Source organism: Rutilus rutilus (assembly GCF_951802725.1).
Source record: "Rutilus rutilus genome assembly, chromosome: 1".
Taxonomy (NCBI): Eukaryota; Metazoa; Chordata; class Actinopteri; order Cypriniformes; family Leuciscidae; genus Rutilus; species Rutilus rutilus.
In genome coordinates this window covers 19,510,058-19,524,658 of record NC_140209.1, presented here as the reverse complement: position 1 = coordinate 19,524,658, position 14,601 = coordinate 19,510,058, and the positions used below count along the sequence as shown (strand labels likewise).

At 37.4% G+C, this 14,601-nt stretch overlaps 1 protein-coding gene and 1 long non-coding RNA gene across 3 annotated transcripts in view; one reads left to right on the top strand and one right to left on the bottom strand.

Moving 5' to 3' along the window:
• Window positions 1-13,332, top strand: part of LOC311292459 (uncharacterized protein) — a 222,598-nt gene extending 209,266 nt beyond the window's left edge. Inside the window, exons 2-4 of one of the 2 annotated variants that reach the window (XM_084412149.1) lie at window positions 9,590-9,827; window positions 10,442-11,459; window positions 12,245-13,332. In XM_084412149.1, coding sequence (XP_084268275.1) covers window positions 9,701-9,827; window positions 10,442-11,459; window positions 12,245-12,341 — 1,242 coding nt within the window. In that variant the 5' untranslated portion in view covers window positions 9,590-9,700 and the 3' untranslated portion in view covers window positions 12,342-13,332. The remainder of the gene's footprint in view (window positions 1-9,589; window positions 9,828-10,441; window positions 11,460-12,244) is intronic. The other variant, XM_084412150.1, reaches the window with a different exon arrangement.
• LOC311292919 overlaps window positions 1-14,601 on the bottom strand; it is a 205,673-nt gene that overhangs the window by 183,292 nt on the left and 7,780 nt on the right. The gene's annotated exons all lie outside the window — the stretch shown is intronic.

The following is a 14,601-nucleotide window of genomic DNA, read 5'->3' as shown; positions in this document are numbered from 1 at the left end:
TAAAAATGCTCTAGAAGAAAATTTCAGATGGTACTTAGAGGCTTTTGCATTTGAAGTCGTCATATATATAAAATTATATTATTTCGATTATTTATTTTTAATTAAATGACTAGGCTATTATTTTCATAAGTAGATTGGCTCTCTTTGCAACAAAAAGCATTTTCTCCCATCTGTAGCCAGAAAAAGAAAATCATTACCTGTCCTTTGGTTTGTATAATAGTAATATAACTTATACAACTACATTTGGATTATTAGACAATGTCGAAATAAAGTGAATCTGCAGAGTGTTGCATTCAAAGGCATGCAATTGACACAGAGAAGAAAGAGTTAAAACTCTTCACATGTGCTCGCGCTCATGACTGCTACTGAATATCTGAACACAAAAAAACAAAAGTACATCGACGAATCTTCTTCTGTCGGTTCTCCAAAATATAATCAAATGTATATTTCTGCAAGCATGTTTAAACTGGTTAACTGTGTCTACGGCAGGCAATTAAAGGCATTCGTTTTCAAGTCGAGTTCGCACGCCACTGCGCAGCAATACACAAACTACCGCGGGATGGCGGGTGTTCATAAACGGTGGGCAATGGTAGCTTATTTAATGTATAAATTAATGTATATGTCCAAAAACTAATGTCATAGTTTCTAGTAGTGCTATCATGGCGTAATAATCTGTTTGGTTGTAAAATATATTACCTGAGTGAAATGAAATCGAATATATCGTCCTGTGGAATCATTCATTCACAGACAGCTTACGAAGATGTTCAACTAATAAAGATCTTCATCGCTGGCAAATATATGATGCATTTGCAGATTTGCTCTCACTTGTGACTTGACTGTACTGTAGGTCCACGGCCACTTCATCCAACGCTCTTGGTGTTCTTAAATCTTCCTTTAACGACTCGAGTCGAGTGTGAATTGGAAATCGCTTCAGACAATTCAGTGCGTGCAAGAACTGAACAGTTCATTCAAACTGATTCGCGAACCGATTTAGACAGATCTGCCAACTTGTTTGATGAAGTCTTTGAACAGAATCGACTCAAAAGAGTGATTCATTTGTGAATTGAGCATCGCTCAAGCCCAGAAAAAAGATACATCGCACTTACGCATTTAACAACACATATTGCATTAAAATAAAGTAACGAGAGGAACGTCGCCCAACGTAACGAAGTAAAAGTACAGTTTTTTCATTAGAAATGTACTCGAGTAAAAGTAATAAGTACCCACATTCAAATCTACTCTTAAAAGTACAATTTTTCCAAAAAAACTACTCAAGTAAATGTAACGTTACTACCCACCTCTGCTGTGGAGTATAGCTATAGTGCAAGATGGGTGGTGTTTATGATCATATGTAGTGGGCCAGCCTGGACCAAAATGCCAGTGCCGATTTTTTTTTTGTCCCAGTCCAGCCCTGCATGTGCATCTTTCCTGGCGTCTTCCTACTGAAATAAACATTTAGTGCAACAGCAGCAAGCATGAGGAGAATATGTTGAGTTCATTCAGACCTGAGCGATTTTGTGTTCGTTTGTGTGTTGTTTGGTGAAATCACATTACATTCTAACATTGCAACATTACAATCTGAAAACAAAATAATGTTTTTTTTTTTTAAGTAGTTAAATTACTAAACTTAAAATGAAAATAAATAAATAAATAAAAACTGATATCATAAAAATTCACTTGCACATTTATGTTCACCAACAATTTTTTTTTTTTTTTAGCAAAATATATTTATAATTTAGTGTTGATGTTTATTTTAGTCAGAATTATTGTGCTCCTATTCTATTGCGTCTGTCCTGCGCGCATGCACTCGGCGGCGCTCGTTCACGGAAATTTAGCCTGCAAAAGCTCGTCCACTCATGACAGCAAAATGGAAATATTTGCTTGACTTTCTAACATTTACAGATGGAGAATATGGCAGTTGAATGTAAGTTATGCACTGAGGAAATTTTTGGATGTCACTTCAGCTTAAAGATTATTAATAGAGGCATATTTGTTTCCACCAATCGCTGCACAAGTGAAGTTTAGGTGTGATGACGAGTCGTATACAGAGAGAAATGCACATAATGGTGGATCATAATCAGAGAGTATATATAGTAGCCTACTATATATAGCCATATTTCTTTTTGAATTATTTCGTTTAAAGACATTTCAAGCTTTGTGTATTTGATGTATTTATCATGTCTGTGTGAGGCATACACTTAGTTTCGTTAAGTTAGGATGAGATGTGCTTCAGTTAACGTGCAATGTGACCGTGTGGGCGCCCGATTATATTGTCTATATACCGTAGGCTATTTGCTTCTTATTTATTACAAAACAAAACGAAAATAAACCTATAGGCCTTCCTTCTATACAGCCTATTATTAGGATTGTTTTTTAGACTATATGGGTTTTTTGTGTGTTTGTTTTAAAACACCTAGATCGGCTGGACAAAAGTAGGGTTGGGTATCGTTTCATTTTTTTGCGATTCCGATTCTGCTTATCGAATCCGGTTCTTATCAATTCTTGTTTCCGATTCCAATATTTTTTGGAGGGAGAAAAAAGGGCAAATACTTGAATAAATATTTTTACTTTTTAGCCTATTCTTGCCAATTTTAAGCAATAACTAATAAAATGGCTAAAGTGAAAGGAGTCTCTTCATATAAAGGTGTTGATTACATTATTACTCCAGCAGTAGGTGGCAAAAATCGACAGTTTTTTTCATTGAATTATTTATTGAAGAAGACTCGAGAGATTCGTTCAAAAACGGTGAATCATTCATTCATTAAACAAGTATTTATGAGACACTTTTGAGAGTTAATTCGTGTTTGAATGAATTATTCAAACGAGTTTTTTATTATTTTAAATAGACTATTAGACTAAACATGTGAGTAGTTGTCTGATCATGTATGTAATCGTGATCTCCATTTTAAACAAAACAAAAATTATTTTAAGCCACATAGATTCCTGAATTAGGGACACATATCGTTCACATATCGCGTCTGAAAATGCATGGAAAAGCCATAGACCGTATTTAAACGGGAAAAGCTCGGCCGCGCCGCTTTCTCCTTTCCACAAGCGCTTGCGCTCCCGTGGCGTCTGTCGTTGCTATGGAACCAACCATTTACTAGGCTACTAGATATATTCATGGAGATGAGAAATAAAAACCCGCCCTGTTCAGTCGAGCTTTTGATGTTACAGAAAGGTCGGTTGTTTTTTGTCACTTGACTGCGCACCGCTTGCGCCATTCTTAAAAGTTGAGATGTTTTCATCTCGCCGAGGCATAGGCGCGCCTGCACAATCGAGCGCCACGCACCGCATGCTCGTCGCGCACACGACCCACGTCGCTTCTATTATGTTGAACATTGGTCACATGTTTTAGCCGGCTTTCTACCCTTTATGTTACGATGGCAGCTTCAACAGGTTATGGGCCCAGAAAGGAGTTTGGAAGCCGGTGGAACCGTTTATGATTTGACGGGGATGAGAAAAATTATGAACTGTGGGAAACTAGGGGTGGTTAATCTGTCTGATTTCCCGATTCGATTCGATTACGATTATTGAAGTCCCGATTCGATTACAGTCGATTTTCGATTATTAACGATTCTCGATTAGCGATTATTGATTTTCCAGTTCACAACAGTAAACGAAAATACACTACAAAGTGATTGCAGTATTAAAAAAAGTCAGCTGCTGAATTACTTAACTCTTTTATTGAGTAACAACTCAAAGCACTTTCTGTGTCATGTAGTTATAACTTCAGAATTATTTTTATGTAGCTTATGTTCTGTAGAACACAGAAATGAATACATCACATTGTGTTGTGACTCATCAAGTTGAACTAAACAATAACACATAAATGAAAGGCTTATTTCCTTTAGGAAGTAGATCAGAACCAACATACTGTAGAAACTGGACAATTTTCTTCTAGAAAGACAAGGTGTTCAGCTAAAGATATTAAATAGCAGTCCCAAACTAGCTTTTGTTAATACAATGTTGGTATGAGCCACCACAGTATTTTACAAATATAAAAAATAACACAAAGTGAAAATAAAGTGGCATTTTGGGGTTAATATTGAAACGACAGTTACCATGGTGAATACACAATACTAACAAGAACTGTTAATGAAACATGGAAACTGCTCCTGGTGAATAGAATGAAAATCATACCTGCATGCAAATCCTCCTCAGCTAACACACGACGTACCAGTAACGTGATTTATTGGTATTTTACTTTTATTTCATGACTTACTAATTTACAACGTAACAACGTTACATGCTCGTAGTTTCCTTTGCACTTTATATACAGTGAAGCGATACACGGCGCGCGCCTCCGCATTTGCGCGTGCAACTGAAGAGTGTGCGCTATGAGTAGGCCTACAGTAACGGCTGACAGGACAGGAACGTCCGTTTTTCTGAGGTGAAATACTTTTTATTTCAGCGTACACATACGTCACTGCCTGGTAGTTCCTATATTGTGCTGGGTTTTCTGAAGTAGTTGTGATTCGCCTCTCATAACATAACATGCTCTAAATGCACGCAGAGTTGATTTTTATTTAATTATTTATTTATTTTTAATAAAAAATCGATTTTTGAAAATTTAATAATCGATTCATACTCGTCCATAACATACTCGCGATTAATCAATAATCGATTTTTTTCACCACCCCTATGGGAAACTAAGTTTCTAGCGCACCTGCGTCTGCTCAGTTTGAAGAGCACCATGAGCGAACCACCTGATGATGACGGTTTAGAAGAAGACGCAGAGAAAAATGAGGATGCGTATGCAGAACTGATTCAGCTGTTGGATGATAAAAGTCTGTCCCTCATGATGAGAGATGCAGCGGATGATGGAAGAAAAGCGCTGAAGATTCTGAGAGAACACTATGCTGGTAAGGGGAATCCAAGAGTGATAAGCTTGTACACAGAGCGTACGTCTCTCCAGAAAGCTGTCAATGAGAGTGTCACAGATTATGTCATTCGCGCAGAGACCGCTATTACAGCGTTGAGAAATGCGGAAGAGACTTTAAGTGATGGCTTGTTGATCGCAATGGTTCTGAAGGGCCTACCAGATTCTTTTAAGCCATTTTCCATTCATATAACTCAAAGTGATGAAACGATAACTTTCACGGAGTTTAAAACAAAGCTGAGAAGCTATGAGAGCACAGAAAAGTTTAGTGCTGTTTGCTCAAGAGGACGACAGCGTGATGAAAGCAAGAGACGGGTGGAACGTGAAACTGACCTGTTTTAACTGCGGACAGAAGGGACATAAGGCTGTGGAGTGCATTTCTGCTATGGGCGAGCATAGAAAGCAGCGACAGTGGTGTCATCTTTGCAAGAGTTCCACGCACAGAGATGTGAATTGTAGAAGGAGAAAGCGGGACAACGCGAAGCGGGTGTTGGATGAGGAGGACCACACCTTTGCTTTTAAAGTGGGCCAAGTGGATGCAGTCCTGGTCAGCGGAGTGAAGGAAAAAAGCCTCATGGTTGATACAGGAGCCACGTCGCATATCATTCGGGACATCACACAGTTCAAAGACTTTGACGAAAGTTTTGAGCCACACAAGCACATCCTAGAGCTGGCTGATGGAGAGAGGACCAGCGGTATTGCCTTGAGGAAAGGTACAGCCAAAGTTCGCCTGAGAGACAACAAAGGTCGAGTGGTGGAAACGATGCTGATGGGGGCGCTGTACGTCCCATCTTTTCCACAGGACATCTTCTCAGTCAAGGCAGCAACGTCCCAGGGAGCGACGGTCATTTTCAAAGAAGGTCAGAATAGACTTGTTCATAAGAACGGTGTAACATTTAACATCCAGGTGTATGATAGACTGTTCTATTTAAGCACTGTTACAGACGATGTTGATCAATGTCATGGATGTTATGATATACACACATGGCATGAAATTCTCGGTCACTGTAATTATGAGGATGTATTGAAACTGGAAAATGTTACAAAGGGGATGAAAATCAAAGGTAGAACTGAACTGTCTAATTTGAAATGTGAAGTGTGTACACAGGGTAAATTTGTTCAGAGTAGGAACAGGGAGGCGGATGAAAAAGCAAAAGTTCCTCTTGGACTTGTGCACACAGATTTAGCTGGACCTATGGAGCCAATAGCAAAAGATGGTTTCAGATATATCTTGGCATTTACTGATGACTATTCAGGTGCAATATTTACATATTTTTTGAGAGCAAAGAGTGATACAGTCAAAGGAACAGAGAAGTTCATTGCTGATGTTTCACCTTATGGTAAAATTAAATGTATGAGATCTGATAATGGCACCGAGTTTACATCCAGGGAATTTCAGTCTCTGCTCAGTAAAAATGCAATTAAACTTGAAACCTCAGCTCCATATTCACCACATCAGAATGGGACAGCTGAGAGGAGCTGGAGAACTTTACTTGATATGGCAAGGTGTATGTTAATCGAGAGTAACTTACCAAAAATGTAAGAGTTATGGACGTATGCAATCCAGACTGCAGCTGTTATTCGCAACAGATGTTTTAACAGACGTGTAGGACAGACCCCATACTATATGTTGACTGGAAAGAAGCCTGATCTTTCAAGAATGAAAATATTTGGGTCAAAGTGTTATGCATACAAACAGAACAAGAAAAAGTTAGACTCTCGATGTGAAAAAGGGATTTTCGTTGGTTATGACAAGAATAGCCCTGCATATCTAGTTTTCTATCCAGAAAAGTGAATAAAAGCAGGTTGGTGGAGTTTTTCACAAAGAGTGGGACAGAATGCCACACTCAGACAGATCAGTCAATGTGTGAGGATGAAGTGCGTAGGGAGAGCGTTGAAACTCACCTACCAAAACCTGAGATAATAGAAATAATAAATTCCCTGGACATAAAGTCTGGAACGTGTGACCCAAGCCCCAATACAGGTGAAAGAGAAAGTGTTGAGAGCAGACGTTATCCACAGAGAGAGAAGAGACCCCCACAATATTTGAGAGATTATGAGTGTAGAGTGAAATGTGATGATGACCATGCACTAACCAGTATTGATTATTGTTATAGAGTTGCATGTGGTGTACCCCATACTCTAAAGGAGGCTATAAGTTCACCAGAGTCAGAATTGTGGAGTAAGGCTATGCAGGAGGAGATGAACTCTCTTAAAGAGAATGATACGTTTACCCTTACAACACTTCCTGAAGGTAAAAATATAGTGGGAGGCAGGTGGGTCTACACAGTGAAGGAAAACCCAGTTGGAACAACATACAAAGCTCGGTATGTGGCGAAAGGGTATAGTCAAGTTGCAGGCATTGATTATAAAGAAACTTTTTCTCCAACTGCTGACATGACATCAATACGTAGCTTAATGCAAATTGCAGCTCAATATGGTTTAGAACTGCATCAAATGGATGTAAAGACCGCATATTTGCACGCCCCTATTGATACTGAATTATATAGGCTATGGAACAGCCGGAAGGATTTGAGGTTAAGTCAGAAACAAGTGAGAGGCTTGTCTGTAGACTTAACAAATCATTATATGGTTTGAAACAATCAGGGCGGAATTGGAATAAAATGCTAGATGATTTTCTGATTCAAAATGATTTTGTTCAAAATCCTGCTGACCATTGTGTTTACAGTAAACAAACTGGAAGTGAGAAAATCATATTGATAGTTTGGGTTGATGATCTTCTTATTGCAGCAAGCGATAGTCAGATACTCAAAAATGTGAAAAGAATGTTGGAGGAAAGATTTAAAATGAAAGATCTTGGTAAACTTACACATTTTCTGGGCATTGATTTTGCACAAGGAGATGGTGAAATAAAAATGAACCAGAAAAGGTTCATTATTAAGATCTTGGAGAAGTTTGAAATGATTAATTGTAAACCAAGGTCAACTCCATGTGAAAACAAAATGCAATTTGATAATGAAGGTGAATGTGTTGATCCAAAGCTGTATCGAGAAGTGGTTGGTAGCTTGATCTATTTAATGACCTGTACTAGACCGGATCTAGGTTTCATTGTCAGTAAGCTGTCACAACACTTTTCTGAACCAAAGAACCAACACTGGGTAGCTGCTAAGCATGTATTGCGATATTTAAAGGGAACTATGAATAAGGAATTGTGTTATAGGAGAAAATATGTAAATCTTAATCTCTTTGCATTTAGTGATGCTGATTGGGCAGCAGACCAAAATGACAGAAGTACCACCACTGGTTACTGTTTTAGTTTGTCTACCACTGGTCCTGTTATTTCTTGGAGGTCTAAGAAACAATCCACAGTTGCTCTTTCCACATGTGAAGCTGAGTATATGGCTTTGACAGCTACTGTACAGGAAAGCCTATATCTTGTCCAGTTATTAAATAGAATGGACAATGAATGTATGTACACACCAGTGACAATTTATGAGGACAATCAAGGGGCAATTGCTTTGTCTAAAAACCCTATATGCCGACAAAGGTGTAAACATGTTGATATTAAGTATCATTTTGTTCAATCTGCACTTGGAAGATGGAAAGATAACTATTGAGTATTGTCCTACAGCATCCATGGTTGCAGATATTTTGACCAAACCTTGTAACCAAAGTCATGCTTGATAAGTTTGTGTGTTTTATTTTTGGTGTGATGTAAATGTACATGATAGCTGTATGTTATTCTGCCTAAGAGCAAGTGGGGGTGTTGAACATTGGTTACCTTGAGTGTGCTCTTATTATGACTGTTGTCTAAGGGGGTGTGAACCTAAGGGGTGTGGTTCATTCATTGCGGCTGTTCAGGTGTTGCAACTTAATGAATGACTGCATGCCCCTGTGTGTGTGTGCACGCCAGTCAAACGAAACCCGATGGCTATGTGAGTTTATTCCTCCGTCATGTTTTAGCCGGCTTTCTACCCTTTATGTTACGATGGCAGCTTCAACATATTATGAACGTGCTTGGCGCGCGCCTACATTTGAAATAACGGATAGTCAGGAATCGATAAGAGGAATCGTAATGCGTGCGTCTTATCGAATACCCGTTTTTTGGAAATTTGTTACCGGTTCTAAAATGGAACCGGTTCTCGATACCCAACCCTAGACAAAAGTCAACCCATAGCTTTGAAAGTAAAGAAGAATATAAGTTACAGCCTGTATAAACGAGAGCTTTAGTTAGGTTTTTTTTATTATTTGGCAGTTTTAGCAGTTATATTTTTTGTAGCGTGTGGTGTGGTCAGGTGCGCGATTGTGACTGTCACTATAGACCTAGGACAGAGCTCCTCAGTTTGCAGTTAAAAAAATCACTTAATTTTCAAAAGAATTGTATTATTATTATAGTTTTATGTATTATTGTTGTTTTTTTCGTTGTTGTTTTATAAATGCTCTATGACAATTGTTTAATAAATGTTCAATCAAAATGCAAAACATCGCATCTCTTTTTTTTCTTTTCTTTTTTTGTCGACCGATCGTTGCGCAGGACATGACTTTGGTCGACTAAGCATTTATTTGGTTGACTACAGCCCTAGTTATTATAAAGTCAAACTATATTTAGATTCACATATTATGGTGTAGTAGTTATTTGCCTGTAGAGGTTAATAAATATAGGTTAGGCCTTTTTATTTAATTATTTTTGTTTTATTACTGATTATTTATCCATGTTATATAGTGAAAAATACTTATATATTTTAGATTTTGGCAGATCAGCTCCTCCCACAGCAGTCACATCATCAGTGAAGCTCCTCCATCTGCAATTCTCCAATAAATGCTGGAATATTCCCATCGGCTACAAGACGAGCAGAAATGCATCAAGAGTCTGCTCAAGAGCTGAAATCTGCAAAGACTGAGTTTATTAAAGAGGACAGTGAGAACATGAGTGATCCAGAACCCTGCAGAATGAAACACACTGAAGATCCTGAAGAACAAAGAGGTTGGTGTTTATTCTTCATTCATTCATGATGCTGAAGAACATTCATGTTAGAAACATTCAGATAAACAGTTCAACTATAAAATGGCTGCAAAAGTTTTTTTTTGTTTTGTTTTTTTAAATGGTCAGTAAAAGGAGGTTTTATATTGTTTGTCAACATCAGGTCAAACTAAATTAAAATATTTTAACTGTTTTATTTTACATTTATTATATGGTTTACAATTTGTAACAATTTTATCAGAACTTTGACCTGAATTTTGCACGTATTTTTACAAACATGTATAACAAATAATTATCATTCCAAAATGTACAAATTTACACCGCTTTACTGCAAACATTTGTGTTCTTTCTCGCAGTGAAATTCACTTGATCTTGTGTCCCACTTTCACATGCGTGAAAAACATGGGATTTGTGCCTATAATGTTTAAAAAATAATAACTGGAAGATAAGTGTACCTCATTCATGGAAAGTTTCAGGGATGTTTAATTAATTATTGTAAGAAATTATTGTACTATTTTATAGCAGTCGTCTGTTTATCTCCATTCACTCCATATTTCTCTCTTTAAATTATTTTGATTATTTAGAAAATGAGAAAATTAATTTTTCTTTCATTTCAGACCTGATGGAAGTGAAGGAGGAGAGTGAAGTGAAGGAGGAGAGTGAAGAACTGAGTGAAGTGGAGGAGGAACATCATGTCAAACCTGGAGAAAAACCTTTGAGTCGCTCAAAGACTAAAAATAAATTTTTAAAGAAAAGAAAAGACAGAAAATCTTTCACCTGCACTCAGTGTGGAAAGAGTTACACAACCAAACAAAGTCTTGAGATTCACATTAGGATCCACACCGGAGAGAAGCCGTTCACATGTGATCAATGTGGGAAGAGATTCAGTCAATCATCATACCTTGATGTTCACATGAGAATTCACACTGGAGAAAAGCCGTTCATGTGTGAACATTGTGAAAAGAGATTCACAGACAAAAAATCTCTTAAGGTTCACATGAGAGTTCACACTGGAGAGAAGCCGTTCACATGTGATCAATGTGGGAATAGTTTCAGTCAATCATCATCCCTTAAAGAACACATGAGGATCCACACTGGAGAGAAGCCGTTCACATGCCATCAATGTGGGAATAGTTTCAGTCAATTAGCAAACCTTAATGTTCATATGATGATCCACACCGGAGAGAAGCCATTCACATGTGAACAGTGCGGAAAAACATTTATCTGGGCATCAAACCTGAAGAGACACCTGACGGTTCATACAAAGGAGAAGCCACATTCATGTTCTGAATGTGGAAAGAGTTTTTCAGTGCTGCAAACTTTACAAACACATCAGAAAATACACACTGGTGTGAGAGAGTACATGTGCTTTGAGTGTGGGAAGACTTTTATTTCAATGAACGGTTTAAAACGGCACCAGATAATTCACACTGGAGAAAAACCTTACAAGTGTTCACACTGTGACAAGAGATTCAGTTATTCATCATCTCTGAAAATACATGAAAGGATCCACACTGGAGAGAAGCCGCACACGTGTGATCAGTGTGGAAAGAGTTTCTCTATTAAAACTCACCTGAAGCGACACATGAAGATCCATGCAGTGGAGAAACCACATCACCACAGTCTGAGATCACAGTAAGTAGTTCATCATTATGTGCTGAGAAACACAAGCTGCTTTTCCACCTTCGGAAAAGGTTCCAGTTGTGTTTCCACACACTTGGTTAACCGTGCCCAACCGCGATCGTAGTGTGTGTGCATTAGTTGTGGAAATTTTTATTCTTTCCAGAGATTTGTTCATTTTCAGTTTGTTCACCAAAATGATTCATTCATTGATTTGTTCAGTAACAATTTCTTCATATTACAGAAATACGCCAGGAGATGGCGAAAAATAGTGACTTATGTGTTACAGTGTTTCCCCTACAATGTAATGTAATGGACCTAAAAGGCTCAACCCAAGAATTGGGTAGAAAAAAAAACGTTCAAAACGTCACACTCTGTTCAGAACAGTGTAAATGCCACAAAAACTCGGGCCAAACATGCATAAAAACACCTTTTACATGTTATTGAAGGTAATCAATCAAATGCAATCAACAAATCATCTTATACAAAAGTCTCATTAAAACATCTACAAATGTTTAAAACTGATCAGAGATCAGGCAAAACCCATAGACACTTGTTCAATGGTTCGTCGCATGATGGGTTCACAGAGATCATTGACATTTAAAACATTTCGAAACGGTTATGAGGCAACAAAGCCTCGTTTACTGAAATCACGTGACTTTTGCAGTTTGATACACGCTCTGAACCACTGATTTGAAAAGATTCATAAAGGTGTCTGAGCTTCGTGAAGAAGTGTCACGAAATCGCCCATCACTATAAAATAGTCCATTGAAACTCACTTGATGTAATGTTTCTTTTAGACCTGATGGACGTAATCAAGAAAGGAAAAACAGAAGCCAAGAAAATTGGTCTCCTGCCCTCAGTGTAAAAAACGCTTCACATAAAAATCAAGACTGAAGATTCACATGAGAGTTCACACTGGGAAGAAGCGGCTCAGGCTTTCGCTCTGAAATCACATCAGCTTCTCATTCTGAAGAAAGACCATTTAACTGTGATCAGTGCGGTAAAGTTTCATTGGGCTTCAGTCCTGAAGAAACAACTGAAGATTCAGTAATATTATAGCAGAAAAGACACAGCGGTGTGTGTTTCAGTGATGAAGTTCTTACAGAAGATGAGCTGAAAGAGCACCAGAAAATTCACACTGGAAAACACTGCAACAAGAGATTCAGTCTGTCAGAAAAACCTTTGGAGGCAAAGTTAAGAGAGAAATGAAGAAGAGGTCATAACACTTTTATTAGAGACATGAATCTGATATTAATTTTGAAATACGTACTTCATTGTTTTTCATTTGAACATGTAGTTTATCTTCCACTTCTAGTCTTCTATGCAAACACGATATACTTTCATGTATCTTTGAAACTGTACACTTTAATTATCTTCTTCTCTTGAGATGCTTTGGCTCTTATGAGTCAGTAAAGAGAGAGATCTGTCTCATTCACTTTTACTAAATATTTTGATTTATGTAATTATTTATAAAAATCTTTACTCATCTCATTGTTATTGTCCATTTACTTATTTTCTGCAGATTCTGCTTGAATCAGGAATAATTTTAGTTCTGAAAGTCATGAAGTATCCTGATATTAGTGCTTTTTGAGCTTTCCATGTTTAAATTTTCTCAATTGAGCTTTTAAATGCCTAACTAAATTATATTTTACCACACACGTGACTGACACTGAATGAGATTGCTGTCAGTCTACATTATTAACAGTTTCACCCTTGATATTCAGTATCATATATACATTTCAAAGAGTTTTGTAAATAATGAATCGATTTTGTAGCAACTATTACAGACCTGGTCACTATGTAGTGACAACACAACTACAAAAAAATACATATTTCTCCCAGATTAGTTGTTGCTGATGTTTTATGACAGCAGAACTGCACGTTTCTCAAGAATGACTTAAAAAAAGCTTTTTAAATGTGTATGATTCCATCTTTAAATAAATATTTAAAAATATATTCTTGTGTTTTTATTCTGTCATCCTAAATTGTCTGCCTATTTAAGTAGTCTTTATTGAAATTATAGGCTGACAACACAAGAACTTGGAGTTGCATGTTTTGAATGTTGCTTTACACTCAACTGAAAATCATTTTGATATACAACCCTCGTACTTCAAAGGTTATCATAAATGTTAAACTTAAGTTGCATGAACAGTTGTTTTCTCTTGCAATGTTTTAGAATGTTGGTCAAATTAAGTGATAATTATTTCAATTGTATTGATGTGTAACCTCTAAAGTAAAGCTCATCCATTCACATCATCCTGCTCATAAGTGAACACAAACGCACTGGTTTACATTACAAAGCAAGGTCCAACTAAAGTAATTTTATGCTTAGTGTTTGCAATAAGTAGTTTATTATTTGCATTTCCTGATGTAGTAATAACAACCATTATGTAATAACAGCCAAGTTTGGTGACCAAATAATTACTACATCACATTATGGGTTAGATTTGCTCCATGCATGTTGCACTAAATTGAAACTGCGCTATAAGCATTTTCACATATATAGGAACTTGTGGTTAAATGTTTTCCAGGTGTCTGTGAGATGTTTCTTGAAGGCATGCTTTGTGCATTGAACAGTACTCAGGAAAAGAAACAAGGAAGAGGCCACTTTTATGTTTTAAGGCATAATTCAAAACAATGTAACAATCCAAAGGTAAGTGCACTTAACTGTAATAAAACAGACAAAACGCAAAAATTATTTTTATTTGGAACAGTCAAATTTCTGACGGTGCATTGAAATCATGCTGTGGATGGAAGTACCAAATTAAGGGCTTTGGCACCCAGGGCAAATAAAAACCTGTTTCTTGTTTGGCCGGTTCACACATTTCCAATGGAACCAACCATAGCAACTGTCACATTCAATCTGAAAGAGCATGCACAAAGTCCAAATTAAAACAATTCCTCATCGTCCAAATTAAACAATTCCCCATCGTAAGTACACATTGATGGCCTAAGACACGAAACGAGCGGTTTGTGTGAGAAAACGAACAGTATTTATCAGTACCCGCGGGCGGGTATAGATATATACACTAGATGTCGCCTTCGCTACTGCAGTTCATTGAAACGAAACCGTAGCCAAGGCGACATCTAGTGTATACATCTATACCCGCCCGCGCCCTCAGATCATTTGGACGCGGCTGTGTTCAAGAGGTAA